The sequence below is a fragment of the Ambystoma mexicanum genome, chromosome 11, assembly GCF_040938575.1.
Source record: "Ambystoma mexicanum isolate Mex_15411 chromosome 11, UKY_AmexF1_1, whole genome shotgun sequence".
NCBI lineage: Eukaryota > Metazoa > Chordata > Amphibia > Caudata > Ambystomatidae > Ambystoma > Ambystoma mexicanum.
The window spans coordinates 683,245,150-683,270,160 of NC_090934.1; the positions used below are offsets into that span (position 1 = coordinate 683,245,150).

Here is a 25,011-nt window from a genome sequence, read left to right on the forward strand (position 1 = left end):
AGCCCATGGAGGTGTTTTTTTTTTTCCCCAACATCCACACAGGTGGCTGTTGGTGCATACCCTGTCCTCGGACCTCCTGGGTGGCCTCTTTCCCACTCACATGGCCATTTTTGAAAAAAATTATTTGACAGTGTGTTGCCTTGTGTGGCTCCCGTGGGCATCCACTGTATTCCAGCTGGGCACATGCAGGCTTGTCCTGAGTTTGGGTTAGATGCTTGGGTTCATGAGACACACAACCCTCCTGCTTCCCGTTTCCATGGGCTTGCAAAGGGTGTGACCAAGTGACAGTGATGTACACAGTGACGTTGGGCTCCCATGAGCTGTGTGGGCAGTCTGTAGTCAATACTGTGTAGACATTCCTTGTGTATATTGTTGTTGTATTGTACACTGCATGGTGTATTAATGTATGATTTTGCTTCCATGTCTCCCTCTGAATTTGCAGGTTCATTCCTCATCTCTTCACAAGGCCGTCTACTTTGGAGATGGAGTTCATGTTGTATGCAGTACACAGACCAGTTTTGAAGGCTGCAAGACTACAGTTTGAAGGGGGCGATGTGGTGGCATATTCAGGTTGTATGACTACAACTACTTTAACTTAGTACTGTCATGTTTTAGAAATGTTTGAACTTGTCTAGGTGCATTGTTTAGTTGGTAAGTATTTGGTCATGTGTGTTTTTAGTTCAACATTACTAGGAGCATATTGTGTGTGGCCAGTTTCCATTAGGGACACTGTACTTTGTGACACTTGTGTCAGGTTTTTGGGATTGCTTTGTTTGCTCTCACGTAGCATGACATGCTATGGTGTGTTGGGTGGCGGTGCTGGGGAGGGCTTGGGCGACATGGCACTGTTCTCATGTTGTATTTTGCAAGGGGGTCATGCATTTAGCAGCATATGTGTCTTTTGATGACACAGCATTGGTGGTGTTTCTGTAGGTAGGGATGCACACATTGTGACACTTCCAGGTGACCAATCTCAGGATGGTATGGTTGTGACAGTTGACTGTCCCTCATGTCATCATCATTGATTGTCAGCTGGTATGTGGCAGGGCTGTGTGCACTCCACAGGGGTGTGATTCTAAGTGAAGTAATTAGCCACCAGCTGTGTTCGGGCTGCCTCACCCCGTGCTCTTTCCCCTCCCATGCGCAGTGAGCGTGCATGTGGTTGGGGATGTGGGGGCACCACCATGTCCATGGGCAGGCCCCGGCGTGTTGCAACGTTGTGCAGGACACATGCTGCCACTATGATCCTGCACACTACTGGGGGAGCGTATAACAGCTGCCCACCAGAACGGTCAAGGGAGCGAAAGCGTGACTTGAGCACTCCGAATGTGCGCTCCACTATGCACCGGGTTGCAATATGGGCTGTGTTGTATCTTACCTCGGGTGGCGTGGTGGGGTTCTGAATTGGCGTCATCATATGGGTGCTCAGAGGGTAGGCACTGTCCCCGGGGGAGGTGGTGATGGGTATCATTAGTGGGGTTGTGACATTACTCAGTATCTGGCATGCATGCATGCATGCATGTGCTGTGGCATTTATACTCACCAAGCAGCCATGTATCGCCATGCCGCCCAGCTTCTAGGTCCTGGTTTAGGGTTGACATTCTGTATATGAAACTGTCGTGGGTGGATCCTGGATAGTTGGCATATACTGAGGTGATGATTCCCTTGGCATCACATACTACCTGCACATTGATGGAATGTCAGTGCTTGCGGTTTCTATAGATGTGCTCTGATGCCCTGGGGGGACGTAGGGCCACGTAGGTGCAATCAATGGCACCTAGGACTTTGGGAAATTGTGCCACCCCGTAGAAATCCTGGACGACAGCCTGCCTTTCTGCAGGTGTTCTGGGCAGGTATATGTGCCAGCGCACTGATTGGTGTGCAGTCATGATGGCCAAGACCTGGTGTAGGCAGCGTTACTGTGTGGCCTGTGACACCCCCCCACTATGGCACTTGTCCGCTGAAATGATCCGGTGGCCAAAAAGTGCAGTACATTGAGGACCTTCTCCAGGGGGCTGAGTGCTTGGGAGAAGAGGGTGGGTGATGTGAGGTCATCCTCCCACTCATTGACCAGGTCGAGTATTATGTTAGGTGGAAACCTGTACCTCCCATACACCTGGTCATCAGGCATGCCAAAAAGGCTGGTTCTGGGTGTGAAAATGCTGGGCCTGACTATCCTCCTCCTCCTCCTCCTCCTCCTCCGGTATCCCACGACCACTGCTGCTAGCAACGGTATGTTCATCCTGGCGTCTGAGCTTGCTTGTTGTTTGCGCGCACTTTTATGCTGCGCTTGTCCACGTACGCCTGCTTCCTGCTGGTGTACGCGTTTCCGGATTAGCGCGTCTTTTTTGGCGTGCGTGTGGGCGTTCCGTGCATTTGCCTCCTGTACTTCCCCGCCCACCCCAGATTTACATGTACCGCGCTCGCACAGGCCCAATCATGTTTAAAACTTCAGGCGAGCCCAACTCCCGCGAGCCCCTGAAGTACACGTACCCCGCTCGCCCAGGCACAATCGCGTGTGAAACTTCCCGCGCACGCACGAAATACACACTATTGTTGACACAGCGGGTGTCCGTGTTTGTCGCATACCCCTTTGCACGTCATTTGTCCTGGAGGGCCACAGTATGGGAAATTCATCAGAGCTGTATATATGTGCTTTTTGATAGTGCACATTTTTTTAATGCGCAGGGACGCTACGGCCTGCCTTCGTGTGGCGGACATTTGTTGATGTACATAGTTGACTTTTGGTTTGTGTCATGGAATCGCCATTTCACTGCTGGGGTGTGGGGGTGCTGGGGCACATGAGTGGGGGCCTGCTGGCAGGGGCCCCTGACTGCTGGGGGGTGGGGGTGCTGGGGGACATGAGTGGGGGCCTGCTGGCAGGGGCCCCTGACTGCTGGGGGGTGGGGTGCTGGGGGACATGAGTGGGGGCCTGCTGGCAGGGGCCCTGCACTGCTGGGGGGTGGGGGTGCAGGGGGGGCATGAGTGGGACATGAGTGGGGGCCTGCTGGCAGGTGCCCCTGACTGCTGGGGGGTGGGGGTGCAGGGGACATGAGTGGGGGCCTGCTAGGGGTTGGGGGCGCAGGGGGACATGAGTGGGGGCCTGCTGCCAGGTGCCCCTGACTGCTGGGGGGTGGGGGTGAAGGGGGACATGAGTGGGGGCCTGCTGGCAGGGGCCCCTGACTGCTGGGGGGTGGTGGTGCAGGGGGAGATGAGTTGTTGATCATATTGCAAGGTGATATGTGCCTTGGCTGGGGGGCATGCCCATGGTGGATGGGCTGCCTGCGGGACATGACCGGGGTGCAGGGTAGTCCCCTGTGGTGTGGGCTGCCTGCAGGGGTCATGGAGGGGGTAGAGGGGACACCTGGGGGGACCCACACTGCTAATTCACGTGTAGGACTCCCCGCGCACCCCCGAAATACACGTTCCCTGCTCTGACAGCAAAATCGTGTGTGAAGCTTCCCGCGCACCCCTGAAATACACGTACCCAGGCCAATCGCGTGTGAAATTTCCCGCACACCCCAGATTTACACGTACCCCACTCGCCCAAGGCCAATCGTGTGTGAAACTTCACGCGAACCCCTGAAATACACGTACCCCGCTCGCCCATGGCCTATCGCGTGTGAAACTTTACGCGAACCCCTGAAATACACGTACCCCGCTCGCCCAAGGCCTATCGCGTGTGAAACTTCCCGCGCACCCCCAAAATACACGCACACGCTATTTTTCACACAGCGGGTGTCAGTGTTTGTCGCGTACCCCTTTGCACGTCATTTGTCCTAGAGGGCCACAGTATGGGACATTCATCATGGCTGTATATACGTCCTTTTTGTTAGCGCGCATTTTGGCGCACGTTTCTTTCATGCGCAGGGACGCGACCGCCTGCCTTCGTGTGGCGGACGTGTTTAGGCCTGTGCGCGTCTTTGCCTGTGCGCTGGTTTGCCCTATTCGATTCCTTGAATACGTGTTGTAGGCGAGCGTGTGGGCGTTCCGCGCACTTGCCTCCTGTACTTCCCCCGTGACGCCCTCATTTTCACACGTTGTTCCCCATTCCGCGTGTCATGCCCCATGTTACGCCTACTTTTGTTGTGTCGCCACGCTATGTGCGCTTTCACTGTGCGCTTAGCGCACACGGTTTGAAGACGTGTGCGCCAGCGTGCGCCACACAGTATTTTGGCGCACATCCTGGAATTTCCTCACGCACGGACTTCCATGAATCGCTGTGCGCAGGTTTCGCTGCGATTTTCGCACTGGCACTGCGATTCGCACGCTTTCGCCGAAAATTTCAGCGCACATTATTTCCATGAATCGACCCGAATGTTATGAATACATTCAGATATTTAATAATGCTTTGCAATATGTTTCCGGTTGCAGAATATTCTTGCATATCTGGATATATAATCCTTATTAATATCACATATCTATGCAGGGAATTTTAAGAACAATTCATATTTTGTTCCAATGTGATTCCTCATTCCCGAGGTGAGGGCCAAGTCACAGCTAACATTTCCTTATGATAAAGAGAATTCAATGGGCCCATGGAAGCAAGGAAGAAGGCCCTCATGGGTGTGTGAAAATTAATAAAGCCTATCACGGGTTGCGTACAATCACAAACTGTTGTTTCAACTGATGTTGTAAGGGTGAATTTTACTGAGTATTTAAACTCAAACACATAAGAATAATAGAATTTCGGGAAAGAGGAATAGTAAGAGCCACCAGACAGGAGAAAAGCTGATTGGTTTCCCCCTGAAAGTAGCTGATTGAAAATCTCCCAAAGAGAGCCTTTTCCATGTAGGACTAAATGCAGGGGCTATTCTCATAGTTTATTACCTGCAAGAAATTTTGGGAGCAGGTTGACAGACTGAAAGGAAGAGCTTATTTGGCTTTGCTGCCTGGAGCCAGTTATTCCCTACCAGAAATCAGCTTTAGAAATACAAGCCAAAAGTGAAAACAATTATCCCAGAGTAGGTAGGGAAATGTTCCAATGGATTAATCACATCTCAGATAGCAATTAAAAGTATTTTAGCGAAACCCTGTTTGCAAACTTGGTCATGAAATGTGGATTGTGACAGAAGGCATATTTGATTTGTGATTAGTAACCTAAATGGAAACCTGGATAACTTCCCCATAATAAGGCTTTTTTCCAGTTATTTGAGATCTCTGGTGGCCTAAGATGTTGCCAGTTGAAATGTGGAATGACAAGCTTTTGTGATTGTCAAATGTAATAGTAAATCCATTCCTAAATAAACATATGAAGCTGGATTATTACGGGGATGAACCGGATTCCTTAAAAGTAGAGACAGTTAAGAGCTGCAGTCTCCACTTTCCAAAAAAACCTCCTGAACCCAAGCTTTTAAAGTAATTGCAAACAATTCAACAACATTGAGATATCCAACTGTATCCGTGTTAGGAACCAATAATTTGTCACAGTGTCAATGTCCAGCATCTTAGATTTAAATTAGCCCAAGAATCAGAGAACTAGAATAACTATTTGTCTATGATGAAAATAATTATCAATGGTTTCATAGAAAACAAAGTGAATTGTTTTGATGAACATTGTATTCTGAGAACTGTTTTACATTTTTGATTCAAACGATCAATGTTAATTTGTATAAACAAAGCAAAGTATAAGTATGTACTTATAATCTAGAAGCTTCATCCATATGTGTTTTGTATGTATGTATGTTGTTGAGAATTTGAATGAAAGTACTAGTGAGAAAACAGCAGGAGGGTTGTGCTTTTCTTTCTGTAGGCATGCTGCCTGTATAAATTTCAAGATGGAGGGGTGACTTTCTCAGCATTGTAAGTGGGGGACCACCTTTAATTCCTGGATATATTATTTTAAATAAAATAATGAAATGTTAATTTTAAAACAGCCTGTTTTTTTGTCCCAAATCGTGTGGTGAGTTTATTGCTGGGGGTGGAGGGGCAGTACTACAGGTATGTCATTATACATAAATAATATCTTCCCTCTAATGTAATTACACCTTTACCACCACACAAGGACTATTTAAGAGTTTATTTTTCCTTTCTCTTGCTGTGCTCTTCCAGGAGTCCCAAAAGAGTGTCTCTTCTCACATGATCAGCACTACTTCCCCAGCCTACCACCCATTAAGGAGCCACCTCCTCTTCCTTATATCCAGCCTTCCCTAAGTACCGTCAACAAAGGACAAACACAAGAACATTGCCTACTTGTTCTTGGACAGTGCCATGGGCCAGATCTCCTGCGTTTTATTCAACATCCCAGAGGAATTAAAATGTGTCTCCCACTGTCAGAGAATATTCCCATACTCTCAAGGACCCATCAACACTCACAGCACTCCTGATCTGTGAATCCTTGGAACCTCATTCACATCCCTCTCATTGTCACCAGATCCTTCCCCTGACTGCTCTCACCCAGCGTGATGCTAATACACCCCTGGCCATCCTTCATATCCCAATATCACTGACATAATTTCCACACATGAGTTCAATGCTACCTTTATCACCGAAACATGGCTTTCCACATCTCCTCGCTGATATGTGACATACTCACCCCACTCTTGAGAGATAAAATGGGATTGTGAATACACTGAGTAAAACAACCAGCTGCCCACCTTTAAGCAATGGCCAAGAAAATCCTCCAAAAGGCGACCAACATGTGCTTTCTGTAGTGCCTAACTGAACGTTGAGCCATCAAAAAAGCATCAGAGGAACAAGAAATGCATTCCAGCTGCAGCATCGTGTATTCATTTTGTCTAAATCTAAATGGATAACGTTGTGAAGAATCGATGACAGAAATTAATAGAATAATTAATACTTTGTAAATGATGTCCTACTGCAGAAGTTCTCTGTTTTCATAAACTGTAGTCCGAATTAGGGTGCTAAAAATTGAAAGCCCAGAATGTTCATACTAACTGTTTTTCCGTTTTTTTGTGAAAATAGGCCACTGAGTAAAAAAAGGTAACTGATTAAATGAGTCCAAAGTTATTCATTACAATGTCCATCCTGCACTTTGCAGCAATGTAGACATGTTTGTATGGACATCTAATATAATGCCTTGTTTTGATTACGTATAATGGTAATCATTCTTCGAGAACCGGGGCCACAAGTCACAAAATATTGTAGTCAATGAGTGCAAACCTTGATCACATATGCAGACAACACATCCACATCCTGCGACTGTGCTCGTTCAAAAAAGTGAACCTACACATACCAAATCCTCTTGAATGGAGAGATTTTCAGAATCAGCCTAACCATGAGCCACAGAAAAAGTCCATCGTGATTAACAAAGGGAGACGCTATTCATCTGTAGTAAATAAGTGTCTCTTTCCCTGGTGCCTGGTCTGCCCTGTGGTCTGCTTCGCAAGGGAGAAATTTAAAATGTTCCAGTGGTCTATCCAGTCTAATTTGCAATGTGATGTTCTAGGTTTTCCACTGGCTGAAAGCCACCATTCACAGAAATTGACATTGCAGTGAATTTTGGAAAATGGCTCACAGGTCTCATCATCAACCAGTTGATATATGTATTTTCAATCACTGGGCCTCATTACAAGAGTGGCGGAATGGGTGCCGCAAAACGATGCGGACCCGTTAACACCATTCCGCCACATTACGAGGTCCCCTCGCGGGACCCGCTCTGCACGTCTGGTTTGACCCCGCAAACTCTTGTCGGGGAAATGCCTACGCAAAGACATCAATCTATCCGCCACCGGAGGGAGGCATACAGACACCTGTGCATAGGAATCACCTCTGCGTGGTGAGATTCCATGTTGGATTTAGGTGTACATGCAGGCAGACGGGGTCTGGAACTAACATAGGAATGCACATGCAGTGTAGCAGGGTGTGTGAATGGTTTACGGGGGTTCGCTCAGAGATTTTTCTGGATTCTTACCAGGGTTACAGAAATGTGGACGCATGTTTTCAGGGTGTTGGTAATAGTTACGGGCGACCCCGTGCAGTGTCCCAGAGGTGCAAACCCGGTTGTGGGGTACCCTACACACTGTTTCAAGGGTGCATGTGTTTGTGCTCGAGGAACACCCAAAGCTAGCCTTATCAGGCTCTTTTTGCTTTGCGTGTCGGGGGCATTCTGGCTGCAACTTGCGTGTACGGTCACTTCGCACAAACAATTACATTAATACTCAGAGCACACAGAATAACTTCTGGGTCCATGCTCCCACAGAGGCGTTCTTGACACACAGCCTTTGTGGGATCTCTGCACCCCTTTCCAATGAATCAGGCCCTAAGTGTTACAGTTTATCAGCTGCAAATGGAAGAAAGGGGCATGGACAACCCTGCTGAGATTGAAACCAGTGTCCCACAGCATGAATACAAGTGTCTGAGTTAAGCACTCATCTCCCTGACCTATTTTACCACTGCAACCCACTCCTCCACTCACCATTCCCAGTCCATCAACTCCAGGTTAGGTTTGCTAGTTTTAGCTAACAGCATCTAAGTGCAGCCATTGACCAGCTTCTAAGAACTTACTTGTCCCAGAGGAAAGGTGAATAACTGATTGTTGCAACTTGAAGTAGTTGAGAGATGGCAAAAATCCTCTGTTCCCATCTCGCCATAAGGCTCTGCCTGCTCGTGCAGACCCACCTAGGTTACCAAAAGTTTACAAAAGATATAACACCTATGTACACTCGCTTAACAGTCTTTTCTGGTGTTACAAAGCGCCCTTGCTTAGTTTTGCAGGAAGGAGGGAGACTTTTTCCTGGTCAGCCCTGATTGGCTGTTTAAGAGCCCCTTCCATCTTCCCTGAAACTAAGGACCAATCTTCACCTGCTGTCGTCATACTGCACTTGGGGTGAAATGTGGCTACTTTCCTAGCAATGAACTCTCTTAGTGGCCATGCTAGGTATCAGTGGAACTGCATAAGTGAACTGCGCTGCCAAAGTCATTATTGGGCCACGTTGAATAACCAATTCCAGTGGTCTAGGTTAGTAATTTCGAGGCACTAAATCCAATACCTTTTGCTAGTCTGCTTTTCTCTATCCGTTCTTGGGTCAGGGAGGCTCTTGAATGACAGGAGAAACCTTTGTGATATCAAGTAGCTGAGCAGGGCCTCCACCTCAATCCAATGAAGAATTTACGGAAGATGCTTGGCGGGTTACCGCTATTGCTTAGTTTGTTTTCATGACTAAAAGGGAGCCCAACCTAAATGACTCTCCGCAGAAGACAGATCCTGTCAAAACAACAAAGGGCAAAGTCTTTGATCAGAAAAAGGATAAAGGAAAAGAAAAAAATTGCAAAGTATTAAGGACAAAAAAAGAATGTTCACACAGTGTTGACAGAGTAGAAAATGCCTCACCAAAACAAATAACTGAACTTCCTGCTTATTTTTCAAAATCAGCCAAGATCAAATCATTTCTAGAGCTTTTAAGTTAAGTGATGCCACTGATGCAAGACTGCCAAGATAATGTTGGGTTCAGATCGACCACAGCGGCTTGTCCTGGTCAACATTCTACAATCTCGCTAGCGGCACAACACCACTTAGACATTTTAATGGTCTTTTTCATCATCATCTACATCAAATCTCATATTTAGTTAATTCTGTGCAACCATTGTTTATACAGACTAAAGCATTTTCCAATGAAATGGTGCCGTTATAAAACACTTCTGTGAATTATGCCCTAAAAGTCTGATTTCCAAAAGAATTTCACAATGGTGCAATCCCATTGAAAAACGCTTTGTACATCAGGGCCTGAGACTATATTATAAAAACAAGTTAATAGTATTTTCTGTACGTACCTTTTAACTTAATGTCAAAAGTGTACATGTATATAACTGTTTTTTCCAAATGTTTTATTTCTTGAAATTTTTGATTGATTTGTTCCATTATTCTTCACTGCTTATGACATTTGGGCTGCTTTTGATGCTTGAAGCAGCGACAGTGATGTTGTCTGGTCAGGCTTCATGCCACTCTGATAACAGGGGTCTTCTGATGTCTCCAAAGCAGTTTAATTAAGAGCAGCAGGGAGATCATACTGTTGTCATATTGTGGTGTGTTGGATATATTATGGGGTTATATCTATTACGTTGTGGTATTGTTTTATTATGGTGTATTATTTTATAATTCTTGGTGATAGATTGTGATACCTCAGGGTATTCTTACAGTAGTGAGACTAATTTCAGAATATTGCATAATTGTTTTTAACAGGGTCACTAACAACAACAATATACTGGACTTGATACACCCTGGATGGATGGCTCATGGCCGCTTGTGTTACCTTATGTACGATACCACACTACGCCCTTTTGGCTGAGTTTCAACAATTGTCAAGCAGGCAATTGAAATACTGCACATTCATTCAATCTCTCTAAATAAACAGCACACAACAGCTACTTTACTTTGAGATAGTTGTTACTGCAGACCTGTCTCTTTGTGCATATCAAATAAATGGGACTGACTGCAGAATAAATGTAAAGAAACTAAAAGTTACTTTAGAATCTGTTTTATCATAAAATAGAAATACGCAATTTACACAGAATGACACGTATGCTGCCCGCATTGTATTTCACAGTGCAACAGCTTTTAGCGCTTCATCAGTGCCAAGTCTTGACAACTGTCCTTGGCATCATAGAACTTGGCAAGAGAAATACACTTTTAATAAAACACAGTGAGACTTTGCAAAAACGCAGGATTACATGCACGTTAAAAATAGACATCACCTAAAATGAAGTGATGTACTTAATCTTGACTACCTGATCTCATTCAAAACAGCAGCCCCTCACTTAACTTCATATTTACCTAGATATGTTGGCGATATTTCTGATTCAGTTTGGCATGGAGATCTTCCACAATCTTTCTGCCTGCCTCACCCACGTTCACTCAGATAAGGACCGCTTCAGCATCAGACAGCCTGACAGCACTGAATTCCATCTCTAGCCAGCCCTCTAATCCTTCATCGCCCAGCACTCAAAGAGGAATCCCAGCTACTCCCTCTCAAAATCCTTCTTATAAAATCCCCTTGTCACTCAAGGGAAACACCTCCCCTTGAGCAGATCATTCCACTGAAATGACACATGATTTTACTGCTGGAGAGCAAAAGATACATCTCTCCTTGAGCTTCTTGCTCTGATAAAACTCCCTGTTTTCAGTAGAACAGATCTTCCAATTTTTTTAGTTTATCCCCAGTGCAGATTCAGCCTGCACGTCTAATTTCTCATTTCCAGTGCATCATGCATTTTCCCAATCTGCATTCAGCTTATTTCATCATGGACTAATTTGCACTAAATGTTATTAAGGGATTCAGTTACATGTTAATTGGGGTTGGGTAAGTGTGTTCATTTTTGTTAGTATTATGTTTAATGCAGCTCAGTCCATTGAAATATCATCCTGAAGCAAAGTGTAAATTTCAAGCATGTGCTCTGTGCACTGGCATCTATTTAATTCTGCCTAAGACTCATACTCTTACACTCCCTCCTTTTTTCTACTGCTGGGATATAACCCGGACTCACTGCAGGAAAAACAAACACAGTTGTTCTAAAACACATGTGCTTCTCCCAACTGAATCTTCCCTTATCAGTCAAAAATAAATTAGACGCAAATGGCAAAATTCATACATGAAAAACATGATTTATACATTTCTAGGCTTGAACAAAAGAATTACTAGTCTTGATATAAAAAAACAATAGCTTCAAGAAAGAATAAAAAAATCATTTTTTGTCTCTTTTCTTAATCTCTCGATCACCTTCATCGTTTTATCTTTTTTTTGTTTTTAATTGGTGATCTTTTCTTTTTATTTTTGTTTACATTTTTATCTTTTGGTCACCCTTATCTTTTTATCTTTTTTCAATTGGTGATCTGTTTTTTTAAATGTATCTTCTTTTTTTATTTGTATCTTTTTTTATCGGACATCAAAAGGAAACTTTATCATTTTAAGAAAACATACAACCAAACAAACTGACACATTGGCTTCCGACAAATGTAAAAAAAAAACTGTAAAAAATATATCAATTTGTGATAAGAATCAATTTGTGATCAAAAATAGTCTGTGATAAAAATAGTCTTTGCAAACACTAGTCTGTAATAAAATAGTTTGTGATAAAAATAGTAAAAATAGTCTTTAATAGAAATAGACTTTGTAAATAATAGTATGTGATAAAAAGAAATTCACACAGGACCCATTCTTGGAGGAACTCCTCTATTCCGGGACTTCATGGGACTTCTTTTGGGGTCATCATCTCCACATCTTTTGGAATCATCTGGGGGAAATGCTTCTTCCTCCGTCACAGGACAAAAAGAATCTTACCTTTCCTCTCCTGCACTCACTACAAGAAGAAACTACAACAGATCCAAAATACAGCAGCCAGACTGCTCCTCAAACTATCCAGAAGAGACCACATCATTCCAGCACTACAAACACTGCATTGGATGCCAGTCAAACATTGCATCACCTTCAAAACAATGTGCATAACACACAGGGCAATCAGCGGACAAGTAGCTGAATTCCTACGAAAGAAAATAATCTACAAGCCAACGAGACTCCTCGATCAAGCAACGAAATCCTCCTGGAACAAAACCATATTTTAAGAAATAACTTGGGGGCTCCTCCTTCTCGCATTTAGCCGCAAGAACCTGGAACAACATCCCGAAAGAAATAAGAAACACCAAAGACCATCTACAATTCAGAAAATTACTAAAAACCTGGATCTTCAACATCACAGATTCAAACTGAAAAAACAAAACAATCGAACGGGAAACACAAAGAAAAGGATGACAAAATTTAGGATGACATGGACAACATCCAGAACCGACTTAAGGAAACTCCTACCACAACAAGAGATACGATGCTAGGTCAAATAGGACACAAGCGACCCACGATGGCAGAAATCAGCATCCCTAGCCAACTCCAGTCAATAACCTCAGCCGCTCCATAATTGCTACCAGGTATCATACCTGTATAGAGTTGTGTGAATGTTAGCACTTGCCACACTTGAACTAAGTTGTGGACATTGGCATTGGCATTAACCGGATGGAGTTGTGAATGAAGGCAGGTGCCGTGCCTGAAAGTAATCGCAAGCGTGGGCATGTGCCATGTTTCTAAGGGGCTGGGAGAGGTAGCTTGCATGAGCAACTGAATAAGATGATGAATGCTGACCAGCCACCACATATGGATGGAGCAGCCTTGGCAGACCGATGCTGCACACCGACTGGTTTGGAAATGCTCTCTGGGCCAGATTTGAAGGGACGCACAAACGCCTGGCTGCCCCGCATACAGACAGGTATCACATAGGTGGCCGGGACCGATCTTGGTCAAGGTTATGAATGTGAGTGGATGCCATGTGTGAAAGGGTCTGTGAGTGTCGGACGGTCCCAGATCTGGATGGAGATGCAGAGATGCTCACACACCCCTCCTGGAGAGAATACAGAAGTTTAGCACCTCGCTTCTAGACAGCAATACCAAATAACCAATCCACTAACAATTTCACCGCTCTGCATACACCTCTCAAACTCTAACCAAACACAACCACAAGCCTACAACGCAACAATCCGCACAAACGTCACTACACTCCAACAACAAAACAAACCACACATAGACTTGCACAACAGCACACGACGACTACTGACCGGAAACACCCCAAGCCCAGCCAACGGAGTTACCGGGCTGAGGCCGCCAACAGCTCATCACTGCTCTCTTGCACTTTTTCAGCTTATTCCCACAAACTCATCCCCCCTCCCTTCCCTTTTCAGAGCTGCCAGAGTGCCAGGGGACCAGTGTGCAGTACAAATATCCTTTAACATTAACATCATCTTCACCCCCTTCTTTGGTCCATGGGGCTTTCCAGAGGACTCCAATCCAGTGGTAATCTCCAGGGATCCGGCGCTCCAAGGATCCGGCGCTGACAGGGAAAACTATTATTTTTTCTAGAGTAAGAAGAAAAGACAACTTAAGTATCAAGCACATCAAACCTTTTACTTTCTTTTCTCACTGGAGCATCTGAAACCATATTTAGTTATGCACACAAATTCACACCACTATCACATGGTATTTTTTAGCTAACATCCTCAAACACAATACTCCTTTCTCTTACTTGTCTATTTGTACTTTTGTGCAATAACTTGAAATATATATATATATATATATATATATATATATATATATATATATATATATATATATATATATATATATATTTACCACTTTCAATCTCCTTTTGATATTTGTGCACTATTTACACCTAACCACTTGCTATGGCAAGTCTATATTTTATTATTTTATTTTTACTCGCTGTTATTTTCAACTAGCTCTACCCTTTTCACTTAATGTTTTGGGTGAAAGGGTTTAATTTGATTAACTTGGACAAACTGTTCCACTGTTAATTCTCCCTCCTTTTTAGCAATTCTGCAGACCACAGGTGAACCCTCATCTACAATTCTATATGGCCCTTGACATGCTGCAAGGAATTTAGAGTTTGTAGGTTTCCCTAAACTTGTAAATCTGTTCTCCCATTTCATATTCTCTCACAGATGCCTTTCTATTGTCATATGTATTTGCACCATCAGCGGCCTTTTCCAAATTTCGCTGCACAAATGCAAACGCATATTGCAAGTGCTTTTTCAATTCTTCCACACATTCATTAATTGTGGACACATTTACGGGCACCTGTTCATTTGTTCTGTAAAGTAAGTGTTTTGGCAGAACCATTTTCTTTCCTATCAATATTTTATGGGTGCTGAGATGCGTTGATTTAGAGGGCGTCGACCTGATAGCCATTAGTACCAATGGAAGCCACAAATCCCAACTAGACCCTGCTTCAGCTACAAACTTTAACATATCAACTATTGATCACTCACACCGTTCTACTGCCCTTGAAGAGGAGGGCCGGTAAGAAATGTGTAGCTTTCTCTTCACACCCAAGATTTGGCATATTTTTGTCATCAATGCACTAGTGAAATGACTTCCACGGTCTGACTATTCTTTGAGGTAAGCCAAATCTTGAAAAAATATGATTTACAAGTAAAGTGGCCGCCGTTTGCACACTGCAGTCCTGAGCTGGAATTCACTCCACCCATTTGGACATTAGACAAGTGACTTTCAGCATGTACCTATTTCCCCTGGCTGTTCTTCTTAAGGGCTCGATATAGTCGACTTGTAAATCAGAACATGGGAGTGTCAAGCCTCTTTTCATCAACGGTGCTCTATGAGCCGGTGACGCAGGTTGAAACTGGGCACACACCAAACACTGTCTAGTGTAAAGCTCCACATCTTGGGACAAGTGTGGCCAAAAAGCATAATCTTTTAAAATTTCCAAAGATTTTTGTGACCCTCTATGTCCTGCAGTTATGGCATTGTGGGCATGATTTAACATCAATCCCCGAAATGAGAAGGGCACTACCTATTGGATTTGGCCTGCCACAGATTCTCTTATCAACAGTCTGTCTTGTAATCTAATTTTCTTTTTGTTTTTTAATAACACTCTCAATTCCTTTTTCCCTTTACAGTCCCCTTCAGTCAGATGATTTTGTTCTGTGTCTAACAAATGGTTATGAAATAGTCCTAGAATAAGGTCTTCCTTTTGCGCTTTCATCAGGTCCTGGTCTGGAGTACCAAAACTCCATTGTGCCAAAGGCTGCTCAACTGCTTTTGGAGTCTTGGAGCATGTTATTGCATCTACCTGTATTCACCAAGCAGGTGTTCAATAGGAAACAATTCCCCCATTACAGCTCCAATTGTGGCTAAGTGATCTGCCTTATCATTTCCCTCCTTTTCCTCACCCGGTGTTTTCAAATGACCACGTATTTTCCGCCAATGGATTATCAGGTAATTTTCTGACAAAAGCTTGTCTAGAGCTTGAACCATCTTGCCATGTTTAAGTGGTTTCTTGTTATAGGTGAGCATGCCTTTCACTTTCCAGCCAGTTAAATGTTCTACAAAACTATTTTGCGCATAATCAGAATCAGTTAGTAGAACTATTTCTTTGAGTTTATTTTCTACTGCTGTAGATATTGCCTTATAAATAGCAGCCAATTCTGCCACTTAACTGCTTCTTGGACCTATCCTCATGCTTACTCTTGGAATGTTGTCCCATTTAAACCATAGGTTTCCTCTTCCCGCTACAAGCTCTTTTTCTGTATCATTTTCTACATGGTATGCACATCCATCTACATACACAGTTAGTAAATCTTTACATGTTTCTTTGTTGAATGGTTTGTGTGGGGATTGCTCAAACTGATTCAAACTTGTTTCTAGATCTGTGTCATTAGGCGCACACACAGCTACACAATCATGTAATTCTGCTAGCCCATGAGAAACTGGACTATTTGTATTTTGCCCATACTTCACATCTACAGGAAATCCGTGAAGTGCTAATGTCCAGGAAGTAATTCTGGACTGGGACAAATTTCCTGATTTGAGTCTCTTACTTTGCAAAAATTGCAGAGGCTGGTGATTTGTTTCAATAATCACCCGCTCCCCTTGGATTATGGGGCAGAAATGTTGTAACGCCCAGACAGTGGTCAGAAGCGCTTGTTCGCATTCACTAAAATTGGTCTCTACCTGTGACAATGCTTTGCTAGCATATGCAATGGTTTTGTTATTCGCATCATGTTTTTGATATACAATTGCTGACATGCATTGATCTGTAAATCCTATTCCTACAAAGAAATCCTGATTTTTCATTGGATATCCCAATCATGGAGCCTTCATCAAACACTCTTTTACCCTGGCTACTGCCTGATTTTGTTCATTTTCCCCATTTCCAGGCTTCACCCTGCTTCAGTAATCTCGTTAAAGGTTGTGTAACCTCTGCATAATTCTCAATACATTTCCGGTTATAACTTGTCATTCCTAACAAACTCTTTAAACTTTTTAAATTAGTGGAATCTTAAGTTTATGAATCACCTCCACCTTTTTCTTTTATGGGTTTAACCCATATACTGTAACTTCATGACCTGGGAAGTTTACCTTTTTTCTGCACCACTGTGCTTTCTATAAAGATACTTTTGCACCAGCCGTCTGTATCTGACTAAGCACATGTCTAATCTCAATGAAGTGGCTTTTCAGATATTCATTTTTGATTAGCACATCATCTACATAAACTATTGTCCTCCTTTCAGCTGCATCCAGGAGTGCCTTGCTCAGGAATATCCCAAACTCACTCCCACTATTGACATACCCAAAAGGTGTCCCGGACCACCCATATTGTGATTTGTCAAAAGAAAATGCAAATACATTTTTAATATCTTCAGCTAGTGGCACAGACCATCATCCAGCTGTAAGGTATAATGTGGTAAACACCTTTGATCCGTAAACCTGTGCAAGATCATGATCAAAAAATGTAAGGGGCCACCTTGAAACAGGTACCTATTTGTTTAATACCCGTAGATCTGTACACAAGCGCCATTGGCCAGTATGTTTTAGCACACCTAATATATAGGGGTAGTTGAAAGAATAGGCCTAATGATTTCTCTAGATTCTAAATTTTGATTATTTCAGCTACTGATTCCAAACATGCCAGGGGTAACCTATATTGTCACACAAATACTGGCTCCCTACCATGTCCTTCTGGTAGCGTGGCAACATGCAAATCGGTTAACCCATAATCATAGGCATCTTTGGAAAATTCAATACATATTTTTCTCAATTGGTCTTTTTCTTCTTCACTTGTGCAAGCATCTGCAGCTTTAATTTTCTCTTCTACCATTTCAGAAAACTCTAGGAAGTCCTCCAAAGGAGGAACCTCTGTACTTTCCTCTAATCGTGTGGCAGTATCTCTTTGGAGGGTCGCTATACTCAAATGTTTTGGAACATTGACCTCCATTGCAATATGCTGCTTTTCTCTTTTAGATTCACTTAAATCAAATAGAATACAATCATCTTGATCACAGCACACTCTTTCACTTGGCTCATAAGGGTACACAGACTGAACTTTAACGATTCCTTTATGCTTAGAATCCAAAGATTCTGGTAACTCACCCTGTGCAGTCACATAGCTTTCAGGAATGTTCCCAATCACTGAGTTACTGAAAACGGCAGTGTAATAAGACTTCTGTATTGCCATTTCTATTGCTGAATCCTCTTCCAGATGAATGTCTTGACACCCTTTATTGTCCACCAGGATTTGATTGGGTCAGTGGTGTATATTCACATTCTAACCCTTGATTTCTCATGGATTCATTTAGCCATACAAATGCATCAGAACCTTTTATCTGTTGTCCCTTTCTGTATTTCAACGCTACTGTAACTTGTCTGGTGAAGCGGGAATGGTAACATCCCTTTTCACCTGCAGTTAAACTGCATATGGTGTCATTTGGGTGCAATGGTAAGCTTGTCTTTTGTCTTCAAATTCAGGTGTAGCACCAACCAACATGGACCAAACCTTTTGATTTATAAAGTCTAATACCATACACATCCTGTGCATGGCGTCATTTCCCAAATAAAATGCATTTTGTGTCCTGCTCACGATCCACACATTGTGATGAATACTCTTAGGACCAATAGTAATCTTTAACATGCATCTTCCTACAATTCTTTCCCCCGACTCGGGGTCCACTTGGCCAAAAAATTGTTGATTTTTTATTGTGAACTTTGGGATCTTCTCCCTGTCAATTATTTGCTGGAGTACCTTTTCATTAATGAAACTCCTTTCATGTTCAAGCGCTAAAGTGGCTTCAATCATTTCAGGATGCCGATTCACACAGATAGGAATCCATGGCTGCCCATCTCCCAAATGTATTTCTGAGATGGTTGAAATGTGCTTTTCATTATTTATAATGGAGTGACATTTGGTTTGCGTTTTTCTTCATTTAGATAAAAAACACAGCGTGTTTTCATCTATTTCTGTTTGCTATTTTTTCTTGGGGTCCAAATAAATCTCCGAAGACTGCTTCTCTTTCTTTTCTCGCATTTCATCCTGACACATGAGAATGACAGTGACGCTGGGTACATAGCCATTCTGAAGATATTCTGCCACTGCACTTTCTGATTTAGCAATGGTGTGGCATTCTTTTACACTGTTGCTTTGTGTCATTATTTTCTTAGGTCACAAGTTATTTTTAGCTTAGGACCACAATACTCCATTTATCCCATCAATGAGGGCTGAGAATCTCTTCAGGCAATTCCTCCCTATGAGAAAAGGTATTTCATTAATCGATGTGATCAATACTTCCTGTCTCATTCGATGCTTCCCTATCTTTGCGTCATCCTCAGTGACACCTTCAATAGGTATTTCTTCCCTATTGAAATTGTGCAGAGGGCCTTCGTTTTGCCTCACTTTTGTCATTTTATGGGGATCTCTCATCATTGATACTTTTCACTAGTTCTTTTGATATTATTGTTGCTTGGGAACCTGTATCAATCATTGCAAATGCATTAAATTTGACTTCAATAGTAATAGGAACATAGTACCTATCTTCAACCTCTTCTAGCACACATAAAAAGTTTGAACTTTTGCTGATTTCAGGACTTGGCTCTTTTTTACTTTTTGCTAGGCAAATGGGCACATGAAATGACATTTTTCCCTCCTTCTTGCCCACTTCATTTTGAATTTGTTTGTCTATTCATCTGGAATCAGAACCCATTTGGAGTGTAGCCACTGACTGCCCCTCTGATTTGGGCCCACCCCAATTTCTTATTGTACTTTTCTCATTGTTCGGGTCCTCGCCAGTTATTTCTACACTGCAACCTTTTGATTGGGTATTTTCTCAGTGTCACATGAGAGCCTGTCAACTTTTGGAGCATGACACCTATCGGTGTTTCGCATGGAACCTGTCATTTCTGTCCCTTGGAATATGCATGGTTCAAAATACACCTCAGGTGACTGACCTGCACTCTCCATTTTTTGAGCTACTGTTTCCCCTGTATGCGTATTAACAGTATTCTGACTATCAAGTGAGGATAATCTATCTGTTGATCCTGTCTGTTCGCCTTGTGTTTAATTTTCATATTGGATACTTGTTTTCAATCTGTTTCTCTGTTCTTTGGGTTTTTCTGTTCATTTTCCCCTGTTTGTTCTTCATGTTCACACACCTCAATAGTCTGGTTCAACTATAAATTGAACCACACTCCCTTTTTGTGTGTGTTGAAATTCCCTGTCTCACTTTCATTAATTTGTTTCATCAGTGCAGAGATTATGAATTAGTCGCTTACTGTCAGAACACAAAAGATCACTCCTATGACATTCTGCATCTTCTCCTTGGCTGTTGCTTTTGAACTGCACATAACTTATAACCTATCTGTTCAGACATTTTGACTTGGGCCTTTAAGCACTGAAACCTGTCCATATCTCTGAATTCCTCTCTTTGCAGCCTGGGCCAGTAATGGTTAAACTCAACCTGATTAGGCCTATTCTGGTACCTCTCAGGAGATTGATTTCTATTTGTGTTACCTCTGAATTCATGTGACACAGGAGGGGAGAGTTCAGAGTGACCATCCTTTGGCCATGGTCGACAGGTGGTGGTGATTGGTTATATTGGCGAGGGACATCATTCATATGTTGTCTTTCATTTGGTGGGAATTTTCCCCTATGCTGGTTTCCATTTTCAATGAATCTATCCACATATCTTGGTCTTTGTTGGTGGCCATAAACCATTGTATTAGGGTCAAATCTATTCTGAGTCCATAGTGTTTGGTAGGGTCCATTGCACATTTGATTTTGATTGTTATTTAGGCCTGACATATCATGGAGAAATACCACTCTGGGAGAATTACCCAAATATCTAGGGCTAATGTAAGAATCCCTACTGCTGGGATCAATGGATTGGAACATAGGCGTTTGGGGTGATGTCCTCTGTAGAGGCATGCCCCTTTGGCTAGGTGTCATGTTGTTTTTTGCCTGAGTTTGGGCTGATTTTAGCAGCATCTTTACAGATTTTGCCTCCAGAATCGCTGGCGTGGGTTCTTTAGACTTTGGTTTTGTCTCCTTATTCTTAGGCCCTTCCTCTCTCCGACCAAATATCACTTCAAATAGTTTGGTCCCTTGTTCTATTATCCATTCTAGTGGTTTTTCCCTGTCAAATCCATAGATTAACTGGGATACAATTTCTTTTTGGAGTCCATAAAAGTATGCAGTTTAATTTCTACAGACTTAGGGTTACAGGCCACATCAAAGTGTGAAAATGCTCTTTTCAAATTTTGAAGGTATTGGAGAGTGGACATATCTGGCTTCACTGTCATAGTATAAGCTGGTTTGTTGGCATCCTGTATAGACTGATAAGGTGAGAATTGATGTCTAACCTCTTTCTCAAAGTCCACCCATGACAACATTTCCTATTCATTGAGACCACGAATAACACTAGCAGCTGCTGAATGTAGGGTTAGGTGAAAGTACTGTCTCTAAATGGTTTTCCATGCAACAATCGCCTCCCTTTTTGAATGGTTTAATCAAAGACTTGATAGATTTCATAATTTTGATAGGACTACATGGTGCATTCTGGTGTGTGTCATTCTGTCGTTCATTTTTGTTCTCTTGTGGGCCAGAATGATTGTGAATATTTGCCGGTGAATCAGACCCCATCGTTGGGTTATAACAAGGTCTGGCCACAGGAACAGCTGTTGGTACATTGTTTCCTTGACCAGGGCTAAGATTAAGTTCAGTTCCATTGAATATAGTGCCTTGTCGCCTTTCCTGGGACTTGAGACTAAATATTTTCTGTTCCAAGTTCTTACATTGTCCATGAAGCTGTTCTGCCTCATGATAGAGATCAGAATTCGCATCCCTGACCTTATTGATTATTGCTTGCAATTCATTGATTTGTGTCTTATACTGATTAAGTGCTTTGTCCTTTTTGTCATTTTCACCCAGTAATTTAAATATCTCCTTTTCCATAGCATGGAATTCTCTGTCTTTCTGCCTGTCATCTTCCCGTAGGGTTTGTATTTCTGAAATAGCAACATCTTTGTCTTACCTTATTTCATCAAAAATTGCATTTAAGTAGGTTAATTCTTTCTCACTCATTAAATTGCTTCTCTCCCTAGGCCAATTGAGTAGCCATATTGATGCATTTAGCTTGCAATTTTGTGTTTCGCTCCCTGTGTTTTAATTCTGCTTTTAACCACGGCACCTGATCACATTCATTGTCCAAACTGCATCGTAACTTGCTAATAACTTCATTGTCATTCCCTTGCATCTTTATGGACCTGTGTAGCAGGAACCACAATTTTGCGCATACTCTGATGATGCAGTTTTTCTCTTCCTTCCGTTCTGGTGCTTGGAATAGCTTCAGGAAGCACACCTACACAATGCTTCCTCCATCAAAAATGTTTTCAGATGCCTCCCATTCTACCTCTTTGTAATTCTGTCTTTCCATATTGTTGCATTTTCCGAGGAACAAACTGCATGGACATAAAGCTTTGCCTCAAGATAGTTTGTCAATTCAGAAAAAAACAGCCTGGATTTGGGACATGGGGACACTATGGTTTGATTAAAATGAGCACACAGTAATGCACCACCTCACAGCACTAATTCAATTAACAAGTGAACAGTGTGGTTATGATTTATAATGTAAGGCCACACCAGTAACTGTTTTAAACTTTCCCAATGGCCAACGCACCAAATAGGTTGGATATATTTTGGTGTAATACATATTACTATGAGGTAGAGAGGTGAGCATAGTTGCCTTCCAAGCAGCTGACCCGGGTTTGATTCCCAGCCAACACACCAGAAATGTTGGACATATTTCGGGGTTATATCTATTACTTTGTGGTATTTTTTAGTATGGTGGTATTTTATAATTCTGGATAATATATTGTGATAACTCGTTGGGGTATTTTTATAGTGGTGGGACTAATTTTAGAAAATTGCCTAATTGTTTTTACCATGGTCACTAAAAACAAAATACGGGACTTGATACACCCTGGATGGATGGCTGATGCCCTTTGTGGTACCTCATCTACAATACCAGACTATGCCCTCTTGGCTGAGTTTCCACAATTTTCAAGCATGCAATAGAAATACTGCACATTCATTCAATCTCTCTAAAAAAACAGCACACAAAAGCTTCTTTACTTTGAAATAGTTCGTACTGCATACCTGTCTCTTTGTGCATGTCAAAAAAGGGAATGACTGCTGAATAAATGTAAAGAAACTAAAAGTAACTTTAGAATCTGTTTTTTATCGTAAAATGGAAATATGCAATTTTCACAGAATGACACCTATGCTGCCCACATCGTGTTTTTCACAGTGCAATAGCTTTTAGGGCTTCATCAGTGGCAAATCTTGCAAACTGTCCTTGGCATTGTGGAATTTGGCAAGAGAAATACACTTTAAAAAACACAGTGCGACTTTGCAAAACAAATGCAGGATTACATGCATGTTAAAAATATAAAGCACCTAAAATGAAGTAACCTACTTAATCTTGACTACCTGATCTCATTCAAAACAGCAGCCCCTCACTTAACTTTATATTTACATAGATATGTTGGCGGCAGTTCTGATTCAGTTTGGCATGGAGATCTTCCCCAATCTTTCTGCCTAGCTCGCTCAGGGTCACTTAGATAAGGACCGCTTCAGCATCTGACAGCCTGCCAGCAGTGAATTCCTTCTGTATTCATCCCTCTAATCCTTAATCTCCTAGTGCTCGAAGAGGAATCCCAGGTACTCCCTCTCAAAACCCTTTTTTATAAAATCCCCTTGTCACTCAAGGGAAACACCTCCCCTTAAGCAGATCATTCCAATGAAATGGTATGTGCTTTCATTGCTGGAGAGCAAAAGAGACATCTCTCCTTGGGCTTCCTACTCTAATACAATGTCCTGTTTTCAGGAGAAAAGATCTTCAAATGTTTAGTTTATCCCCAGCACAGATTTGGCCTGCATGTTTAATTTCCCATTTCCAGAGAATCATACATTTTCCCAATCTGCATTCAGCTGATTTCATCATAGACTAATTTGCACTAAATGTTATTAAGGGATTCAGTTACATGTTAACTGGGGTTGGGTTAGTAAATTAATTTATGTTAGTATTATGTTTAGTGCAGCTCAGTCCATTGAAATATCGTCCTGAAGCAAAGTGCAAATTTCAAGCATGTGCTCTGTGCATTGGCATCTATTGAATTCTGCCTAAAACTCACACTCTTGAGTACAGAAATTAGTTTCACCCTCTGTGCCCCCATTGTAGTTCAAACCCACGCTAACATGTGCATGCTAAAATTATTAACCTAACCATTGAAATGTAGAGTCTCACTGTTAAAATTCAGAGCCCCTACTCCTACAGGTTCTAGCAATGGTAGATGTGTGAAGTTAAACAAAATGGTATGTAAACTATGTAAATGTTTCATGCAACAGATACTTAAGCAATAAAACCTGCAGTGGCAGGCTGGTTCAGCCAGTAATGGCGCGGGCCCAAGTTGTATTAAAGAGAAAAGTGAGGGCCTTAACACTGGGTCCCAGTGTCTTTAGCGGCCAATTCAGCCACCACTGTGATTATGTATTTGATATTAGAACTCAAGCACTGCTCCAGAGGAGCTAAAAGCATTTTAAAAAAAAGAAAATACAGACCACAATTTGCAATTTCGTCACAGCAGAGTTAGTCGTAGGAAAGGAACATCCTCCAGTTGGAGTTATTGTCCTCTTGTAAGCACAAAGTTCACTTAAATGGCACAAAGTTCACTTAAATGGCAAATACGTATCATTTTCAAAATTAATAATTTACAGATCTGTGCTTCAGAAAAAAGGATAACTACTGAATCCTTCCAAGTTAGGCTAATGCACAGTACGTTGTCTTCTCAAGCTTCAAAAGACTTTCATTGTTGAGTTTTTTGACAATTGCAAGCCTAAAGATATCTTTCTTTAGTACTGTATTCAAAATTGCTGTATCTGCACTGCCATGGCCTCATCAGGTCACAGTGCCACAGTGCTTAGATTGGCTAACAGAATCACTGTGAGTTTATGTCTTCTGCCTGTGCCCCCGATACACTTGATAGGCACATTTGAGCTCTTCGCAGTATCCGCTCTTTCCAATGCGTCTCTGGGCTCTTTTGTTCGGATGCAGTTTTTTTTCTTTTAAAGGTAACAACGCTTTGGTGGATGTGCCTTTGCCACGGTTTCAGACAAACCTGTGCACTGATGTTTTGGGGCCATGGAGGGCTG

At 42.5% G+C, this 25,011-nt stretch overlaps 1 protein-coding gene across 1 annotated transcript in view; it reads right to left on the reverse strand.

Moving 5' to 3' along the window:
- Nucleotides 1–12,022: 12,022 nt before the first annotated feature.
- The window catches only part of DCDC1 (doublecortin domain containing 1), a 218,562-nt gene continuing 205,573 nt past the window's right edge, over nucleotides 12,023–25,011 (reverse strand). Inside the window, exon 7 of the mRNA XM_069623541.1 lies at nucleotides 12,023–13,852. Within this exon, the coding sequence (XP_069479642.1) occupies nucleotides 13,844–13,852 (9 nt within the window). The 3' untranslated portion in view covers nucleotides 12,023–13,843. The remainder of the gene's footprint in view (nucleotides 13,853–25,011) is intronic.